This window comes from Tursiops truncatus, chromosome 20 (genome assembly GCF_011762595.2).
Source record: "Tursiops truncatus isolate mTurTru1 chromosome 20, mTurTru1.mat.Y, whole genome shotgun sequence".
NCBI lineage: Eukaryota > Metazoa > Chordata > Mammalia > Artiodactyla > Delphinidae > Tursiops > Tursiops truncatus.
The window spans coordinates 17,652,360-17,666,500 of NC_047053.1; the positions used below are offsets into that span (position 1 = coordinate 17,652,360).

At 37.5% G+C, this 14,141-nt stretch overlaps 1 protein-coding gene across 10 annotated transcripts in view; it reads left to right on the plus strand.

Moving 5' to 3' along the window:
* The window catches only part of RHOT1 (ras homolog family member T1), a 66,859-nt gene that overhangs the window by 21,964 nt on the left and 30,754 nt on the right, over positions 1 to 14,141 (plus strand). For all 10 annotated transcript variants that reach the window (XR_004523678.2, XR_012328504.1, XR_012328502.1 and 7 more), the window contains 5 exons: positions 348 to 456; positions 755 to 856; positions 11,843 to 11,941; positions 12,454 to 12,562; positions 13,143 to 13,263. Coding sequence is in view for 5 of the 10 variants with exons in the window: in XM_019927088.3 (XP_019782647.2) it covers positions 348 to 456; positions 755 to 856; positions 11,843 to 11,941; positions 12,454 to 12,562; positions 13,143 to 13,263 (540 nt within the window). In the remaining 5 variants the exon portion in view is untranslated. The remainder of the gene's footprint in view (positions 1 to 347; positions 457 to 754; positions 857 to 11,842; positions 11,942 to 12,453; positions 12,563 to 13,142; positions 13,264 to 14,141) is intronic.

Here is a 14,141-nt window from a genome sequence, read left to right on the forward strand (position 1 = left end):
ATCCCCCTGTTTATTTCCTTCATTGCACTTAACAGAATTGGAAAGTGTCTTGTTTGTTTATTTGCTTATTGTCCATTTCCTGATTTTCACTATGAGAGTGAGCAGAGACCTTTTCTGTCTTGTGTCTGTAATGCTTAGAACAGTCCCTGGCTTATAATAGGAACTCAGTAAATATTTGCTGATTATGAACATGCTTTCCAGGGTGCTTGGGCTGACTAAGATAGAGGGTTCATATTGAGGAGATTAAGTAAATCTTTATTAGTTAGACTAGGTTACAATGTACATTAAAATATAAATCTAATGTCTTTTGCCTTCCTTATTATTACAATGTGCCCTGTTTATTTCAGGCTGCCTTTGATATTGGTTGGGAACAAATCTGATCTGGTGGAATACAGTAGTATGGAGACCATCCTTCCTATTATGAACCAGTACACAGAAATAGAAACCTGTGTGGAGGTATGCCTTATCATTGGATTTTGAAATTTATAGTTGGTGAGTTCTCACTAAATTGAGGTTCAGAATAGGAGGGAGGGAAGATGTGGGGTGGAATAAATTTGTTTGTGAAGTCTTGTAAACCAAATAAAACAGAGAACTTGGAGATGGCCTCTGAGCTCTTTGTAAACAGTCATATTGTGTTATCCACTAAGAAAAATGCACTTTTTTTCAGTTTCTTCAAGGAATGTTGATAGTTTAAAAAATATTTTTAGCTCTCATAATTGCTTTCAGAGTGAAAAATTTTAAACTTTCTTTTCAGTGTTCAGCAAAAAATCTGAAGAACATATCGGAGCTCTTCTATTATGCACAGAAAGCTGTTCTTCATCCTACAGGGCCCCTGTACTGCCCAGAGGAGAAAGAGGTAAACCCTCCATCCCATCAGGCTGTGTTAGGAGGGGCTGGAATGTGTAGGTAGTAACTCCGTTATGAAAACGATTTTTAGTAACTCTGAAGTATTCATCTAAACTGCTAAATTTAAAATTTATTGCTTACTATACTGTTATATTTTCTAGGTACTTTTCTTCAAAGACATTCATGTTAAATAGTCAGAATAATATTCCAGATCAAATATTATTTCAGGAAGTGCCATTAAAACAAACAGAAGAATTGGCAATTGTAACAACAAAAAGTCCAAAGACTTAACTAATGGTCTACTTGCTTTGCTACAATTAAATCCACAAATCTGTGGGATGAATTGGGAGATTGGGATTGACATATATCCACTAATATGTATAAAATAGATAACTAATAAGAAAGTGCTGTATAAAAAATAAATAAATAAAATAATATTCAAATCAAAAAAAAATCCACAAACTTAAGAACACATACAAGCAAAAAACTTGTGTAATTATTTGAAATGGGTACAATATGTAATACAATTTGAATACTCCCTTTTGTTCCATAGCTTAGAAACACAGTAATTCCTTAATGAAATATTTAAAATTTAACAATATTTTACCGTAGACTTTTTTTTTTTTTTTTGCGGTACACGGGCCTCTCACTGTTGTGGCCTCTCCTGTTCCAACGTCGTGCAGGCTCAGCGGCCATGGTTCACGGGCTTAGTTACTCCGCGGTATGTGGGATCCTCCCGGACCGGGGCACGAACTCACGTCCCCTGCATCGGCAGGCGGACTCTCAACCACTGCGCCACCAGGGAAGCCCTACCATAGACTTTTAAAATTAATTTTTAAATTGAGATGTAACTCACATACCATAAAGTTCACCCTTTTGAAGTGTTCTCTTCAGTGATTTTTAATGTATTCACAAAATTGTGTGTCCATCCTCACTGTCTGACTCTAGAGCGTTTCAAAAGAAACCTTTTACCCACTAGCAGTCACTCCCATTCCCTCCTTCTTCCTTACCCCAGCTTTTGGCAACCAGTAATCTTCTTTCTGTCTCTATGGATTTGCATATTCTGGACACTTCATATAAATGGAATCATACAATATGTGGTGTTCTGTGTCTGGCTTCTTTTATTTATTTATTTATTTTTGGATTTTATTTTTTATACAGCAGGTTCTTATTAGTCATCCATTTTATACACATCAGTATGTACATGTCAATCCCAATCTCCCAATTCATCCTACTACCACCCCCACCCCCACTTCCCCCCTTGGTGTCCATACGTTTGTTCTCTACATCTGTGTCTCTATTTCTGCCCTGCAGACCAGTTCATCTGTACCATTTTTCTAGGTTCCACATGTATGCGTTAATATACGATATTTGTTTTTCTCTTTCTGACTTACTTCATTCTGTATGACAGTCTCTAGATCCATCCACATCTCTGCAAATGACCCAATTTCATTCCTTTTTATGGCTGAGTAATATTCCATTATATATATGTACCACATCTTCTGTATCCATTCTTCTGTCAATGGGCATTTAGGTTGCTTCCATGACCTGGCTATTGTAAATACTGCTGCAATGAACATTGGGGTCCATGTGTCTTTTTGAATTATGGTTTTCTCTGGGTATATGCCCAGTAGTGGGATTGCTGGGTCATATGGTAATTCTATTTTTAGTTTTTTAAGGAACCTCCATACTGTTCTCCATAGTGGCTGTATCAGTTTACATTCCCACCAACAGTGCAAGAGGGTTCCCTTTTCTCCACACCCTCTCCAGCATTTGTTGTTTGTAGATTTTCTGATGATGCCCATTCTAACTGGTGTGAGGTGATACCTCATAGTAGTTTTGATTTGCATTTCTCTAATAATTAGTGATGTTGAGCAGCTTTTCATGTGCTTCTTGGCCATCTGTATGTCTTCTTTGGAGAAATGTCTATTTAGGTCTTCTGCCCATTTTTGGATTGGGTTGTTTGTTTTTTTAATATTGAGCTGCATGAGCTGTTTATATATTTTGGAGATTAATCCTTTGTCAGTTGATTTGTTTGTAAATATTTTCTCCCATTCTGAGGGTTGTCTTTTTGTCTTGTTTGTAGTTTCCTTTGCTGTGCAAAAGCTTTTAAGTTTCATTAGGTCCCACTTGTTTATTTTTGTTTTTATTTCCATTACTCTAGGAGGTGGATCAAAAAAGATCTTGCTGTGATTTATGTCAAAGAGTGTTCTTCCTATGTTTTCCTCTAAGAGGTTTATAGTGTCTGGTCTTACATTTAGGTCTCTAATCCATTTTGAGTTTATTTTTGTATATGGTGTTAGGGAGTATTCTAATTTCATTCTTTTACATGTAGCTGTCCAGTTTTCCCAGGACCACTTATTGAAGAGACTGTCTCTTCTCCATTGTATATCCTTGCCTCCTTTGTCATAGATTAGCTGACCATAGGTGCGTGGCTTTATCTCTGGGCTTTCTATCCTGTTACATTGATCTATATTTCTGTTTTTGTGCCAGTACCCTATTGTCTTGATTACTGTAGCTTTGTAGTGTAGTCTGAAGTCTGGGAGTCTGATTCCTCCAGCTCTTTTTTTTTTACCTCAAGACTACTTTGGCTATTCGGGGTCTTTTGTGTCTCCATACAAATTTTAAGATTTTTTGTTCTAGTTCTGTACAAAATGCCACTGGTAATTTGATAGGGATTGCATTGAATCTGTAGATTGCTTTGGGTGGTATAGTCATTTTCGCAGTATTGATTCTTCCAATCCAAGAACATGATATATCTCTCCATCTGTTTGTGTCATCTTTGATGTCTTTCATCAGTGTCTTATAGTTTTCTGCATACAGATCTTTTACCTCCTTAGGTAGGTTTATTCCTAGGTATTTTATTCTTTTTGTTGCAATGGTGAATGGGATTGTTTCCTTAATTTCTTTTTCTGATCTTTCGTTGTTAGTGTATAGGAATGCAAGAGATTTCTGTGCATTAATTTTGTATCCTGCAACTTTACCAAATTCATTGATTAGCTCTAGTAGTTTTCTGGTGGCATCTTTAGGACTCTCTATGTATAGTATCATGTTATCTGCAAACAGTGACAGTTTTACTTCTTCTTTTCCAATTTGTTTCCTTGTATTTCTTTTTCTTCTCTGATTGCCGTGGCTAGGACTTCCGAAACTATGTTGAATAATAGTGGCGAGAGTGGACATCCTCGTTTTGTTCCTGATCTTAGAGGAAATGCTTTCAGTTTTTCACCACTGACAGTGATGTTTGCTGTGGGTTTGTCGTATATGGCCTTTATTATGTTGAGGTAGGTTCCCTGTGTGCCCACTTTTTGGACAGTTTTTATCATAAATGGGTGTTGAATGTTGTCAAAAGCTTTTTCTGCATCTATTGAGATGATCACATGGTTTTTATTCTTCAGTTTGTTAATATGGTGTATCACATTGATTGATTTGCGTATATTGAAGAATCCTTGCATCCCTGGGATAGATCCCACTTGATCGTGGTGTATGATCCTTTTCATGTGTTGATGGATTCTGTTTGCTAGTATTTTGCTGAGGATTTTTGCATGTATATTTATCAGTGGTATTGGTCTGTAATTTTCTTTTTTTGTAGTATCTTTGTCTGGTTTTGGTATCAGGGTGATGGTGGCCTTATAGAATGAGTTTTGGAGTGTTCCTTCCTCTGTAATTTTTTGGAAGAGTTTGAGAAGGACGGGTGTTAGCTCTTCTCTACGTGTTTGATAGAATTCACCTGTGAAGCCACCTGGTCCTGGACTTTTGTTTGTTGGAAGATTTTTAATCACAGTTTCAATTTCATTACTTGTGATTGGTCTGTTCATATTTTCTATTTCTTCCTGGTTCAGTCTTGGAAGGTTATACCTTTCTAAGAATTGGTCCATTTCTTCCAGGTTGTCCATTTTATTGGCATAGAGTTGCTTGTAGTAGTCTCTTATGATGCTTTGTATTTCTCTGGTGTCCATTGTGACTTCTCCTTTTTCATTTCTTTTTTTTTTTTTTTTTTTTTGCGGTACGCTGGCCTCTCACTGTTGTGGCCTCTCCCGTTGCGGAGCACAAGCTCCGGACGCGCAGGCTCAGCAGCCATGGCTCACAGGCCTAGCTGCTCCGCGGCATGTGGGATCTTCCCGGACCAGGGCATGAACCCATGTCCCCTGCATTGGCAGGCGGACTCTCAACCACTGCGCCACCAGGGAAGTCCTCATTTCTGATTTTATTGATTTGAGTCCTCTCCTTCTTTTTCTTGATGAGTCTGGCTAAAGGTTTACCATTTTGTTTATCTTCTCAAAGAACCGGCTTTTAGTTTTATTGATCTTTGCTGTTGTTTCCTTTGTTTGCATTTCATTTATTTCTGCTCTGATCTTTATCATTTCTTTCCTTCTATTAACTTGGGGTTTTGTTTGTTTTTCTTTCTCTAGTTCCTTTAGGTGTAAGTTTAGATTGATTATTTGAGATTTTTCTTGTTTCCTGAGATAGGCTTGTATTGCTATAAACTTCTCTCTTAGAACTGCTTTTGCTGCATCCCATAGGTTTTGGATCATCGTGTTTTCATTGTCATTTGTCTCTAGGTATTTTTTGATTTCCCCTTTGATTTCTTCAGTGATCTCTTGGTTGTTTAGTAACGTATTATTTAGCCTCCATGTGTTTGTGTTTTTTACGTTTTATTCCCTGCAATTGATTTCTAATCTCATAGTGTTGTGGTCAGAAAAGATGCTTTATATGATTTCAGTTTTCTTAAATTTACTGAGGCTTGATTTGTGACCCAAGATGTGATCTATCCTGGAGAATTTTCTGTGTGCACTTGAAAAGAAAGTGTAATCTGTTGTTTTTGGATGGAATGTCCTATAAATATCAATTAAATCTATCTGGACTATTGTGTCATTTAAAGCTTGTGTTTCCTTATTAATTTTCTGTCTGGATGATCTGTCCATTGGCGTAAGTGAGGTTTAAAGTCCCCCACTGTTATTGTGTTAGTGTTGATTTCTTCTTTTACAGCTGTTAGCAGTTGCCTTATGTATTGAGGTGCTCCTATGTTGCGTGCGTATATATTTATAATTGTTATATCTTCTTCTTGGATTGATCCCTTTATCATTATGTAGTGTCCTTCCTTGTCTCTTGTAACATTCTTTATTTTAAAGTCTATTTTATCTGATATGAGTATTGCTACTCCAGCTTTCTTTTGATTTTCATTTGCATGGAATATCTTTTTCCATCCCCTCACTTTCAGTCTATATGTGTCCCTTGGTCTGAAGTGGGTCTCTGGTAGCCAGCATATATATGGGTCTTGTTTTTGTATTCATTCAGCGAGCCTGTGTGTTTTGGTTGGAGCATTTAATCCATTCACGTTTAAGGTAATTATCAATATGTATGTTCCTGTTACCGTTTTCTTAATTGTTATGGGTTTGTTTTTGTAGGTCCTTTTCTTCTCTTGTGTTTCCTACCTAGAGAAGTTCCTTTAGCATTTGTTGCAGAGCTGGTTTGGTGGTGCTGAATTCTCTTAGCTTTTGCTTGTCTGTAAAGCTTTTGATTTCTCCATCGAATCTGGACGAGATCCTTGCTGGGTAGAGTAATCTTGGTTGTAGGTTCTTCCCTTTCATCACTTTAAATATATCGTGCCACTCCCTTCTGGCTTGTAATGTTTCTGCTGAGAAATCAGCTGTTAACCTTATGGGAGTTCCCTTGTATGTTATTTGTCATTTTTCCCTTGTTTTCAATAATTTTTCTTTGTCTTTAATTTTTGTCAATTTGATTACTGTGTGTCTCGGCATGTTTCTCCTTGGGTTTATCTTGCCTGGGACTCTCTGCACTTCCTGGACTTGGGTGGCTATTTCTTTTCCCATGGTAGGGAAGTTTTTGACTATAATCTCTTCAAATATTTTCTCTGGTCCTTTCTCTCTCTCTTCTCCTTCTGGGACCCCTATAATGCGAATGTTGTTGTGTTTCATGTTGTCCCAGAAGTCTCTTAGGCTGTCTTCATTTCTTTTCATTCTTTTTTCTTTGTTCTGTTCTGCAGCAGTGAATTCCACCATTCTGTCTTCCAGGTCACTTATCAGTTCTTCTGCCTCAGTTATTCTGCTATTGATTCCTTCTAGTGTATTTTTCATTTCAGTTATTGTATTGTTCATCTCTGTTTGTTCATTCTTTAATTCTTCTAGGTGTTTGTTCTTTAATTCTTCCCAGTCTTTGTTAAACATTTCTTGCATCTTCTCGATCTTTGCCTCCAATTCTTTTTCCGAGGTCCTGGATCATCTTCACTGTCATTATTCTGAATTCTTTTTCTGGAAGGTTGCCTATCTCCACTTCATTTAGTTGTTTTTCTGGGGTTTTATCTTGTTCCTTCATCTGGTACAAAGTCCTCTGCCTTTTCATTTTGTCTGTCTTCCTGTGAATGTGGTTTTCCTTCCACAGGCTGCAAAATTGCAGTTCTTCTTGCTTCTGCTGTCTGCCCTCTGGTGGATGAGGCTATCTAAGAGTATTGTGCCTATTTATTTTTTTATTAATTAATTAATTAATTTTTGGCTGCATTGGGTTTTTGTTGCTGCGCATGGCTTTCTCTAGTTGTGGCAAATGGGGGCTACTCTTTGTTGTGGTGCATGGGTTTCTCATGGTGGTGCCTTCTCTTGTTGTGGAGCACGGGCTCTAGGCATGCGGGCTTCAGTAGTTGTGGCATGCAGGCTCAGTAGTTGTGGCTCGTGGGCTGTAGGGCACAGGCTCAGTAGCTGTGATGCATGGGCTTAGTTGCTCTGTGGCATGTGGGATCTTCCTAGGCCAGGGCTTGAACCCATGTCCCCTGCATTGGCAGGCAGATTCTTAACCACTGTGCCAACAGGGAAATCCCTGTGTCTGGCTTCTTTCACTTAGTGTAACGTTTTCAAGGTACATCCATCCACGTTGTAGCATTATTAGTACTTCATTCCTTTTTATGGTCAAATGATACTTCATTTTATGGATATACCACATTTTGTTTATCCATTCATCTGTTGTTGGATATTTGGGTTGCTTCCACTTTTTGGCTGTCGTAAAAGAGCTAAGAACATTCGCACATAAGTTTGAACCCCTGTTTTGAGTGTCTATTTAGCAGTGGAATTGCTAGGTCACATGGTAATTTTGTTTTACTTACCGAGGAACCACTAAACTATATGAAAGTCCCAATTACTCCACATCTTTGCCAACACTTGTTATTCCCCAGCCCCCACCTCTGTTTGTCTGTTTATAGCTATCCTGGTAGATGTGAGTGGTATCTCTTTTTTTGTTGTTGTTGTTGGTTTTTTTTTTTTTTTTTTTGGCGGTACGCAGGCCTCTCACTGCTGCGGCCTTCTCCCGCTGCGGAGCACAGGCTCCGGACGCCCAGGCCCAGCGGCCATGGCTCACGGGCCCAGCCACTCCGCGGCATGTAGGATCTTCCCGGACCAGGGCACGGACCCATGTCCCCTGCATCGGCAGGCGGACTCTCAACCACTGTGCCACCAGGGAAGCTCTCGTTGTTTGAACTGCATTTCTTTGATGGCTAATGATGTTGGACATCTTTTCATGTGCTTATTGGCCATTTGTATATCTTCTTTGGAGAAAGGTCTATTTGAGTATTTTGCCCATTTCTTAATGCAGTTATTTGTTTCTTTTGTTGTTGTATTTGAGTTTTTAAGAAATGAAAGTTTGCTGGGGGGGAAAAAGTTTCCTGAAAGCATTTTTTTCAGGAAAAGTTTATAGTATAGGTGAGTGGTTGTAGAACTGACCCACAGGCCAAATTTGGCCTGCCACCTGTTTTTATACAGCCTGTGAGCTAAGATACATTTTACATTCTTTAATGATTGGGGAAAAAATCAAAAGGAATAATATTTTGAGATATGGGAAAATTATATGACATTCAGATTTTCACCATTGATAAATAAGTTTTATTGTACCACAACCACCTTCATTCCTTTATATTTGTCTATACTTTCCTGTTACAAAGGCAGAGTTGCATAGTTGCAACAGAGCTTATATGTGGTAACTGTCATAACACTGCTGCTCAGTGCACTGCTAACTGGACTGACATGGTTCAAATGCAGCAGCATTTCATGTACCATGTGTACCTCTGTACTGCGGCATTTTATTTTTTTATTATCAGTATATACCTATCATGCCAAAAGAAGAAAAGAAAAAAGTGGGTTTTCAGATGGCAAAACAGATATATATTCTGAGCTCTAATTTCAGCATTGGTTTTTTTGGACCTAAATGCACGCACAAAGGAAATTTCCTAATCCGTTTGACCATGCAGTTGAGGAGCTTCCACCCAGCCTTCAGTTGGAACTGATCAATCTGCAGTGTAATGATGTGTTAACAGGCAATATCAAGAAAAAAATCAAATATGATTCTGTAAATGCCTTCCAAGTGATGAATGTGCTCAATTAAAGTTGTGTGTTTACAGATATGTGTCACTATTGGCAGTGTGTATCTGTGCAAAAAGACATTTTCAAAGATGAAGTATGTAAAATCTCATTACAGATCAGCATTAATAGCTGAACACTTGCAGTTGATTTTCATGATAGGGAATGCTGACTTTTTTTTTTAATTGAAGTATAGTTGATTTACAGTATTGTGTTAGTTTCGGGTGTATAGCATAGTGATTTGTTTTTTGTTTTTGTTTTTGTGGGGTTTTTTGCAGATTGTATTCCATTATAGGTTATTACAAGATAGGGAACATTAACTTTGAACCCTAATTAAGCCAAATGTTATCCCTCTAAGAGGAATTCCATCCTTCTCATTAGTAGACCTGTATAGTAAAGGTATACTCAGTTATTACTATATTTTTAATTTAATTAATAAATTATTATTTAATTTCATTAATAAATTATTAATTATTATTTCATTAATAAAAACTTTGATTATCTCTTGCTATGTAAGTACCTACATGATATCCTTGATTTTGCCTGTTGACCCGCAAAGCCTAAAGTATTTGCTATGTAGCTCTTTACCAAAAAAGTGCTGACCCCTGGTATAAATATTAATCTGAGTTATCCCTTAATCTGACCCTGATTTACTCTTCCTTAATCCTGGTTTACTGTTCCTTAATTGGAGTGTTTATTTCTAACTTGCTCTTAATTCAGTATTTCCCAAATTCACCTCATAATAGTCACTAGGTGTACTTGTTAAAAATACAGATTCCAGGGGCTTCCCTGGTGGCGCAGTAGTTGAGAGTCCGCCTGCTGATGCAGGGGATGTGGATTCGTGCCCCGGTCCGGGAGGATCCCACATGCCGCGGAGCGGCTGGGCCCGTGGGCCATGGCCGCTGGGCCTGTGCGTCCGGAGCCTTTGCTCCGCAACGGGAGAGGCCGCACTGGTGAGAGGCCTGCGTACCGCAAAAAAAAAAAAAAAAAAAATACAGATTCTATTCTGATTCAGCCAGGTGCTATATCTTACGATCAAGAAAATTTGGGAAACAGCCTCATACTGGAGAGATTTACTTCTCAGCTTAGCCTAGCAGTACATTCAATCGCCACTGTTAGTTTGTTCTCAATTCTCTAATTGCTACTTTTTTCTTAGGCCTATTATTAGTTCTGCTAATCTGCTAATCCTCCCTTCCCTGTAAAACACCTACTACCATCTGTTAGTCATTTCTTAGGTGGACCTGCTTAAGGTAAAATCTGTAACTTTTAGAGACTATATGCCTTGATTTATACAAGTACAAGCCTTGAGTCTAAGCTTATAACAGAATCTTTTATTTAGACAACATTAATAAGCTTTTAACACAGATTTGAGGTAGGATCATGAAAAAGATCATATTCTAAATTAAAGCCTGAATTCGAAATGTTTCCAGTGATGACGGACTCTGTATGACCCATGGAGTCCTCTGCTTACCTAACAATGAAAAAGATCTGTGTGAGGGTTTAGATTACTTTATATGCAAAATGAGTTTATTTTATTACTGCCAAAATATTTTGGTTTTATTAAAGTATAATTTTTAATACTTTTAAAAAGTAGTCATTTTTTGGTGTTATATTTTAAGAGGTTAATATTTAAATATTGTATTGAGCTAATACCTTAGAGTACTTTTGCTTCTGATGCATTTCAAGCTTTAATGAAAAATGCATCACTGTTTTTCTTCAATTACTTTTTTTTTTTTTTTTTTTTTGCGGTACGTGGGCCTCTCACTGTTGTGGCCTCTCCCGTTGCGGAGCATAGGCTCCGGACGCGCAGGCTCAGCGGCCATGGCTCACAGGCCTAGCTGCTCTGCGGCATGTGGGATCTTCCCGGACCGGAGCACGAACCCGTGTCGCCTGCATCGGCAGGCGGACTCTTAACGACTGCGCCACCAGGGAAGCCCCTGGGGCTTATTTTTAAATAGTCAAATATTTGTTCTATCCGTTATAAATCCTAAAATAAAAGTTGTCAAAGTACACTTCCAGCAGCTTTTCTTATAAAAGTTGTAGTGTCAAAAATGTAATTTTTTAAATGTAATTCTTATCTCATAATAGGAAGTTAGTAAAAGACTTGTACACTTATCGACCAGTGCTATTTTGTCACCTGCTTGCGAATCAGTACATTTTATATCCCAGCTTTGATATATACACACACACGTGACAGACCAAAACATTTAGTCCCATTTTGCTGCTAGAAGGTCAAAAATCAGAGAAGTTGGGGGCGAAAAGCCTTTACTGTAGTTTTATGTCAGCTCAAATTCTTTATGGAATGAGAGAGGGCATTTCTTCTTTATATGACTGGAAGAATGAATCTTCCCTAAAGATGAATTTCTCTTTTGCCCATCTTCAGAGGGTGTGTGGTCATGAAGGGAGAGTTTAAGCATTCCAGATCGGTCCAAGTAAATATTGCCTCATTTACTTAAAGTGGCTTGGGTATAAAAGGAAATGGCTTTGCTTTAGTTCATTTTTCATGTTGGTTGTATTTGATGTTATGTATTTGGTAGTGAAAACATTCAGTATTCTTCTCAGCATATTTATGAAAATCATATCTTAAAATCCCAGCTATTTATATTAAAACGATTGTTTCTTTTCTCAATGATTTATAGATGAAACCAGCCTGTATAAAAGCCCTTACTCGTATATTTAAAATATCTGATCAAGATAATGATGGTACTCTCAATGATGCTGAACTCAACTTCTTTCAGGTAGCCTTTTATTTCAGATATTTGTGTATCTTGGTCTTTTTTTGCTGAGAAGAGAAAAAATTTATTGGCTTGAACAATGGTATTTTGATAAACATGCATCTCTTTCATGTAAAAACTCTCTTTCACATCAGGCTATTTAATCTTTACCTAGGGGATAAAACTCTCTTATGCTTAGGAGTTGAGGGGACTCTGAGAGTGTCATTTCATGGTGTACAGTGGGTTTATTAAGGATGACTTGAAGTCTGAACTTTGAATTATTTTTCTTTCTCGGTTTTGTATAACATAGCTACACAAAGAGCTCTGTGTTTTAGGAACATGATGGGGAGAGTAGGGAAAACATGTCCTAAGTATGACATGTTTTACTTAATACAAAGTAGAGACTCTGCTAATTCAGAATATGTTTCCTTTGGTTGCAACTCTTTGATTTAATGTTGCTTTGTGGATTAATACTTGTACTATTTGTGGGTTTAATGCTGATTTGTTTTTAACTTTATTTTTATGTTTTTTGCTAGAGAATTTGTTTCAACACTCCGTTAGCTCCTCAAGCTCTAGAAGATGTCAAAAATGTAGTCAGAAAACATATAAGTGATGGTGTGGCTGATAGTGGATTGACACTGAAAGGTGGGTGAATGGTGCTTTTTCCCCCTTTTGAATTTAATATTTTCAAAATTTAGCAGAAGGCAAAAGTCTATAGTATTATCTATATTTAGGGAAATGTTTATATTTACTAATATACCTAAAATCTAACCTGGATGTTTAAGAGTTGGAAGAGGCAGACGTTGGTGGGGATAATTATCTTTACTGTGAGTATAAATTAGAGGCAGGGAAATTGATTGGGTCTCAAGAGTACAGAGGTCCATCTGAGGGTAAGAGATTTCAGAAACAAATTTATCTTAAAATTAAAATGATTTCATTTGTTTTTATCATATAACCATGTGAATGTCAGCATATTCCTTGGGATATGTTTTTGGCCCTTTCATGTAGTGCCATCTCTTGCTGACCTGGGTGTATCTGTGAAATGATTCTGAAATCAACTCTTTGAGACACTTGTGAGCATTGTTTTGGTTTGACCTTCCATATGCAAAACTAGTACACATATGTTCAGGAGTCTAGCTCTTGCCGTTATGTGTTACATGCTTTTCTTCCATGTGACTCTACCCATTTTCACATCAGCTATATTTACTGATTTATTTTATTTCAGGTTTTCTTTTTTTACACACACTTTTTATTCAGAGAGGGAGACATGAAACTACTTGGACTGTGCTTCGACGATTTGGTTATGATGACGATCTGGATTTGACACCTGAATATTTATTTCCCTTGTATGTACCTTTGGCTTCTAATTGATTTCACTTGCCAGTATTTTAAAGTTTTTATTTAGCACATTGATAGGTAGGCTCTGAGCTACTCAGGAATAATTTATAGATTTATAGAGCCGTTTATAGCAGGGTTTCTCAAACTCGGCACTATTGACATTTTGGACTAGATAATTCTTTATTGTAGAGCCTGTTCTACGAGTTATAGGATGTTTATTAGCACATCCTTAGATGCTGGTAGCACCTCTTCCCCCAGTCGTGACAGCCAAAAATGTCCCCTTAGGAGTGAAGTCATCCCCAATTGAGAGCCACTGATTTATAGCATGGCTCAAACTCTTCCTCTTCTTCTAATGAAGAATACAAGTACCTTTTTAAATTCATTTTATTGAGGAAGGAGATAAAAGATGCTAGACGAACTTGTTTTTAGAGTCAAGGGATCAGAAATATATTGGTTAGTGTTTTTCTTTTCTTTAGTCCTTCTCCTCCCTAAGTTTTATAGCCTGTTCTCAGCTCAGGATAAAATAAGTATTTTTCCTAAACGACCAGTCTCTTTGTGGTTGTTTTTCTTTAGATAATGATATGTTTAAGTTTTGTATGTTTAATGATGAACCCAGCATCACCCTGAAATAGGAGACTGCCTTGCTGTAGGATGCCTCTCCCATACCCAAGGGAAGTAGGCTTTTCAGGGAAGTGACTTGCCAAGATCTGGCCTTTGAGCCTTTCGCCTTTTTTCTTCGCTTTTTCAGTAGCACATTATCTTCATGTTCTCCTTTTTAATTTTAGCATAGCACTGCTAGCTATCCATGTAAGGGTTCAGAAAAACTTTGTTGTTGTTTTTCCTTCCCCATCATTAAGGAAGCAAAATTTCTAGTTGGATTCCTCGT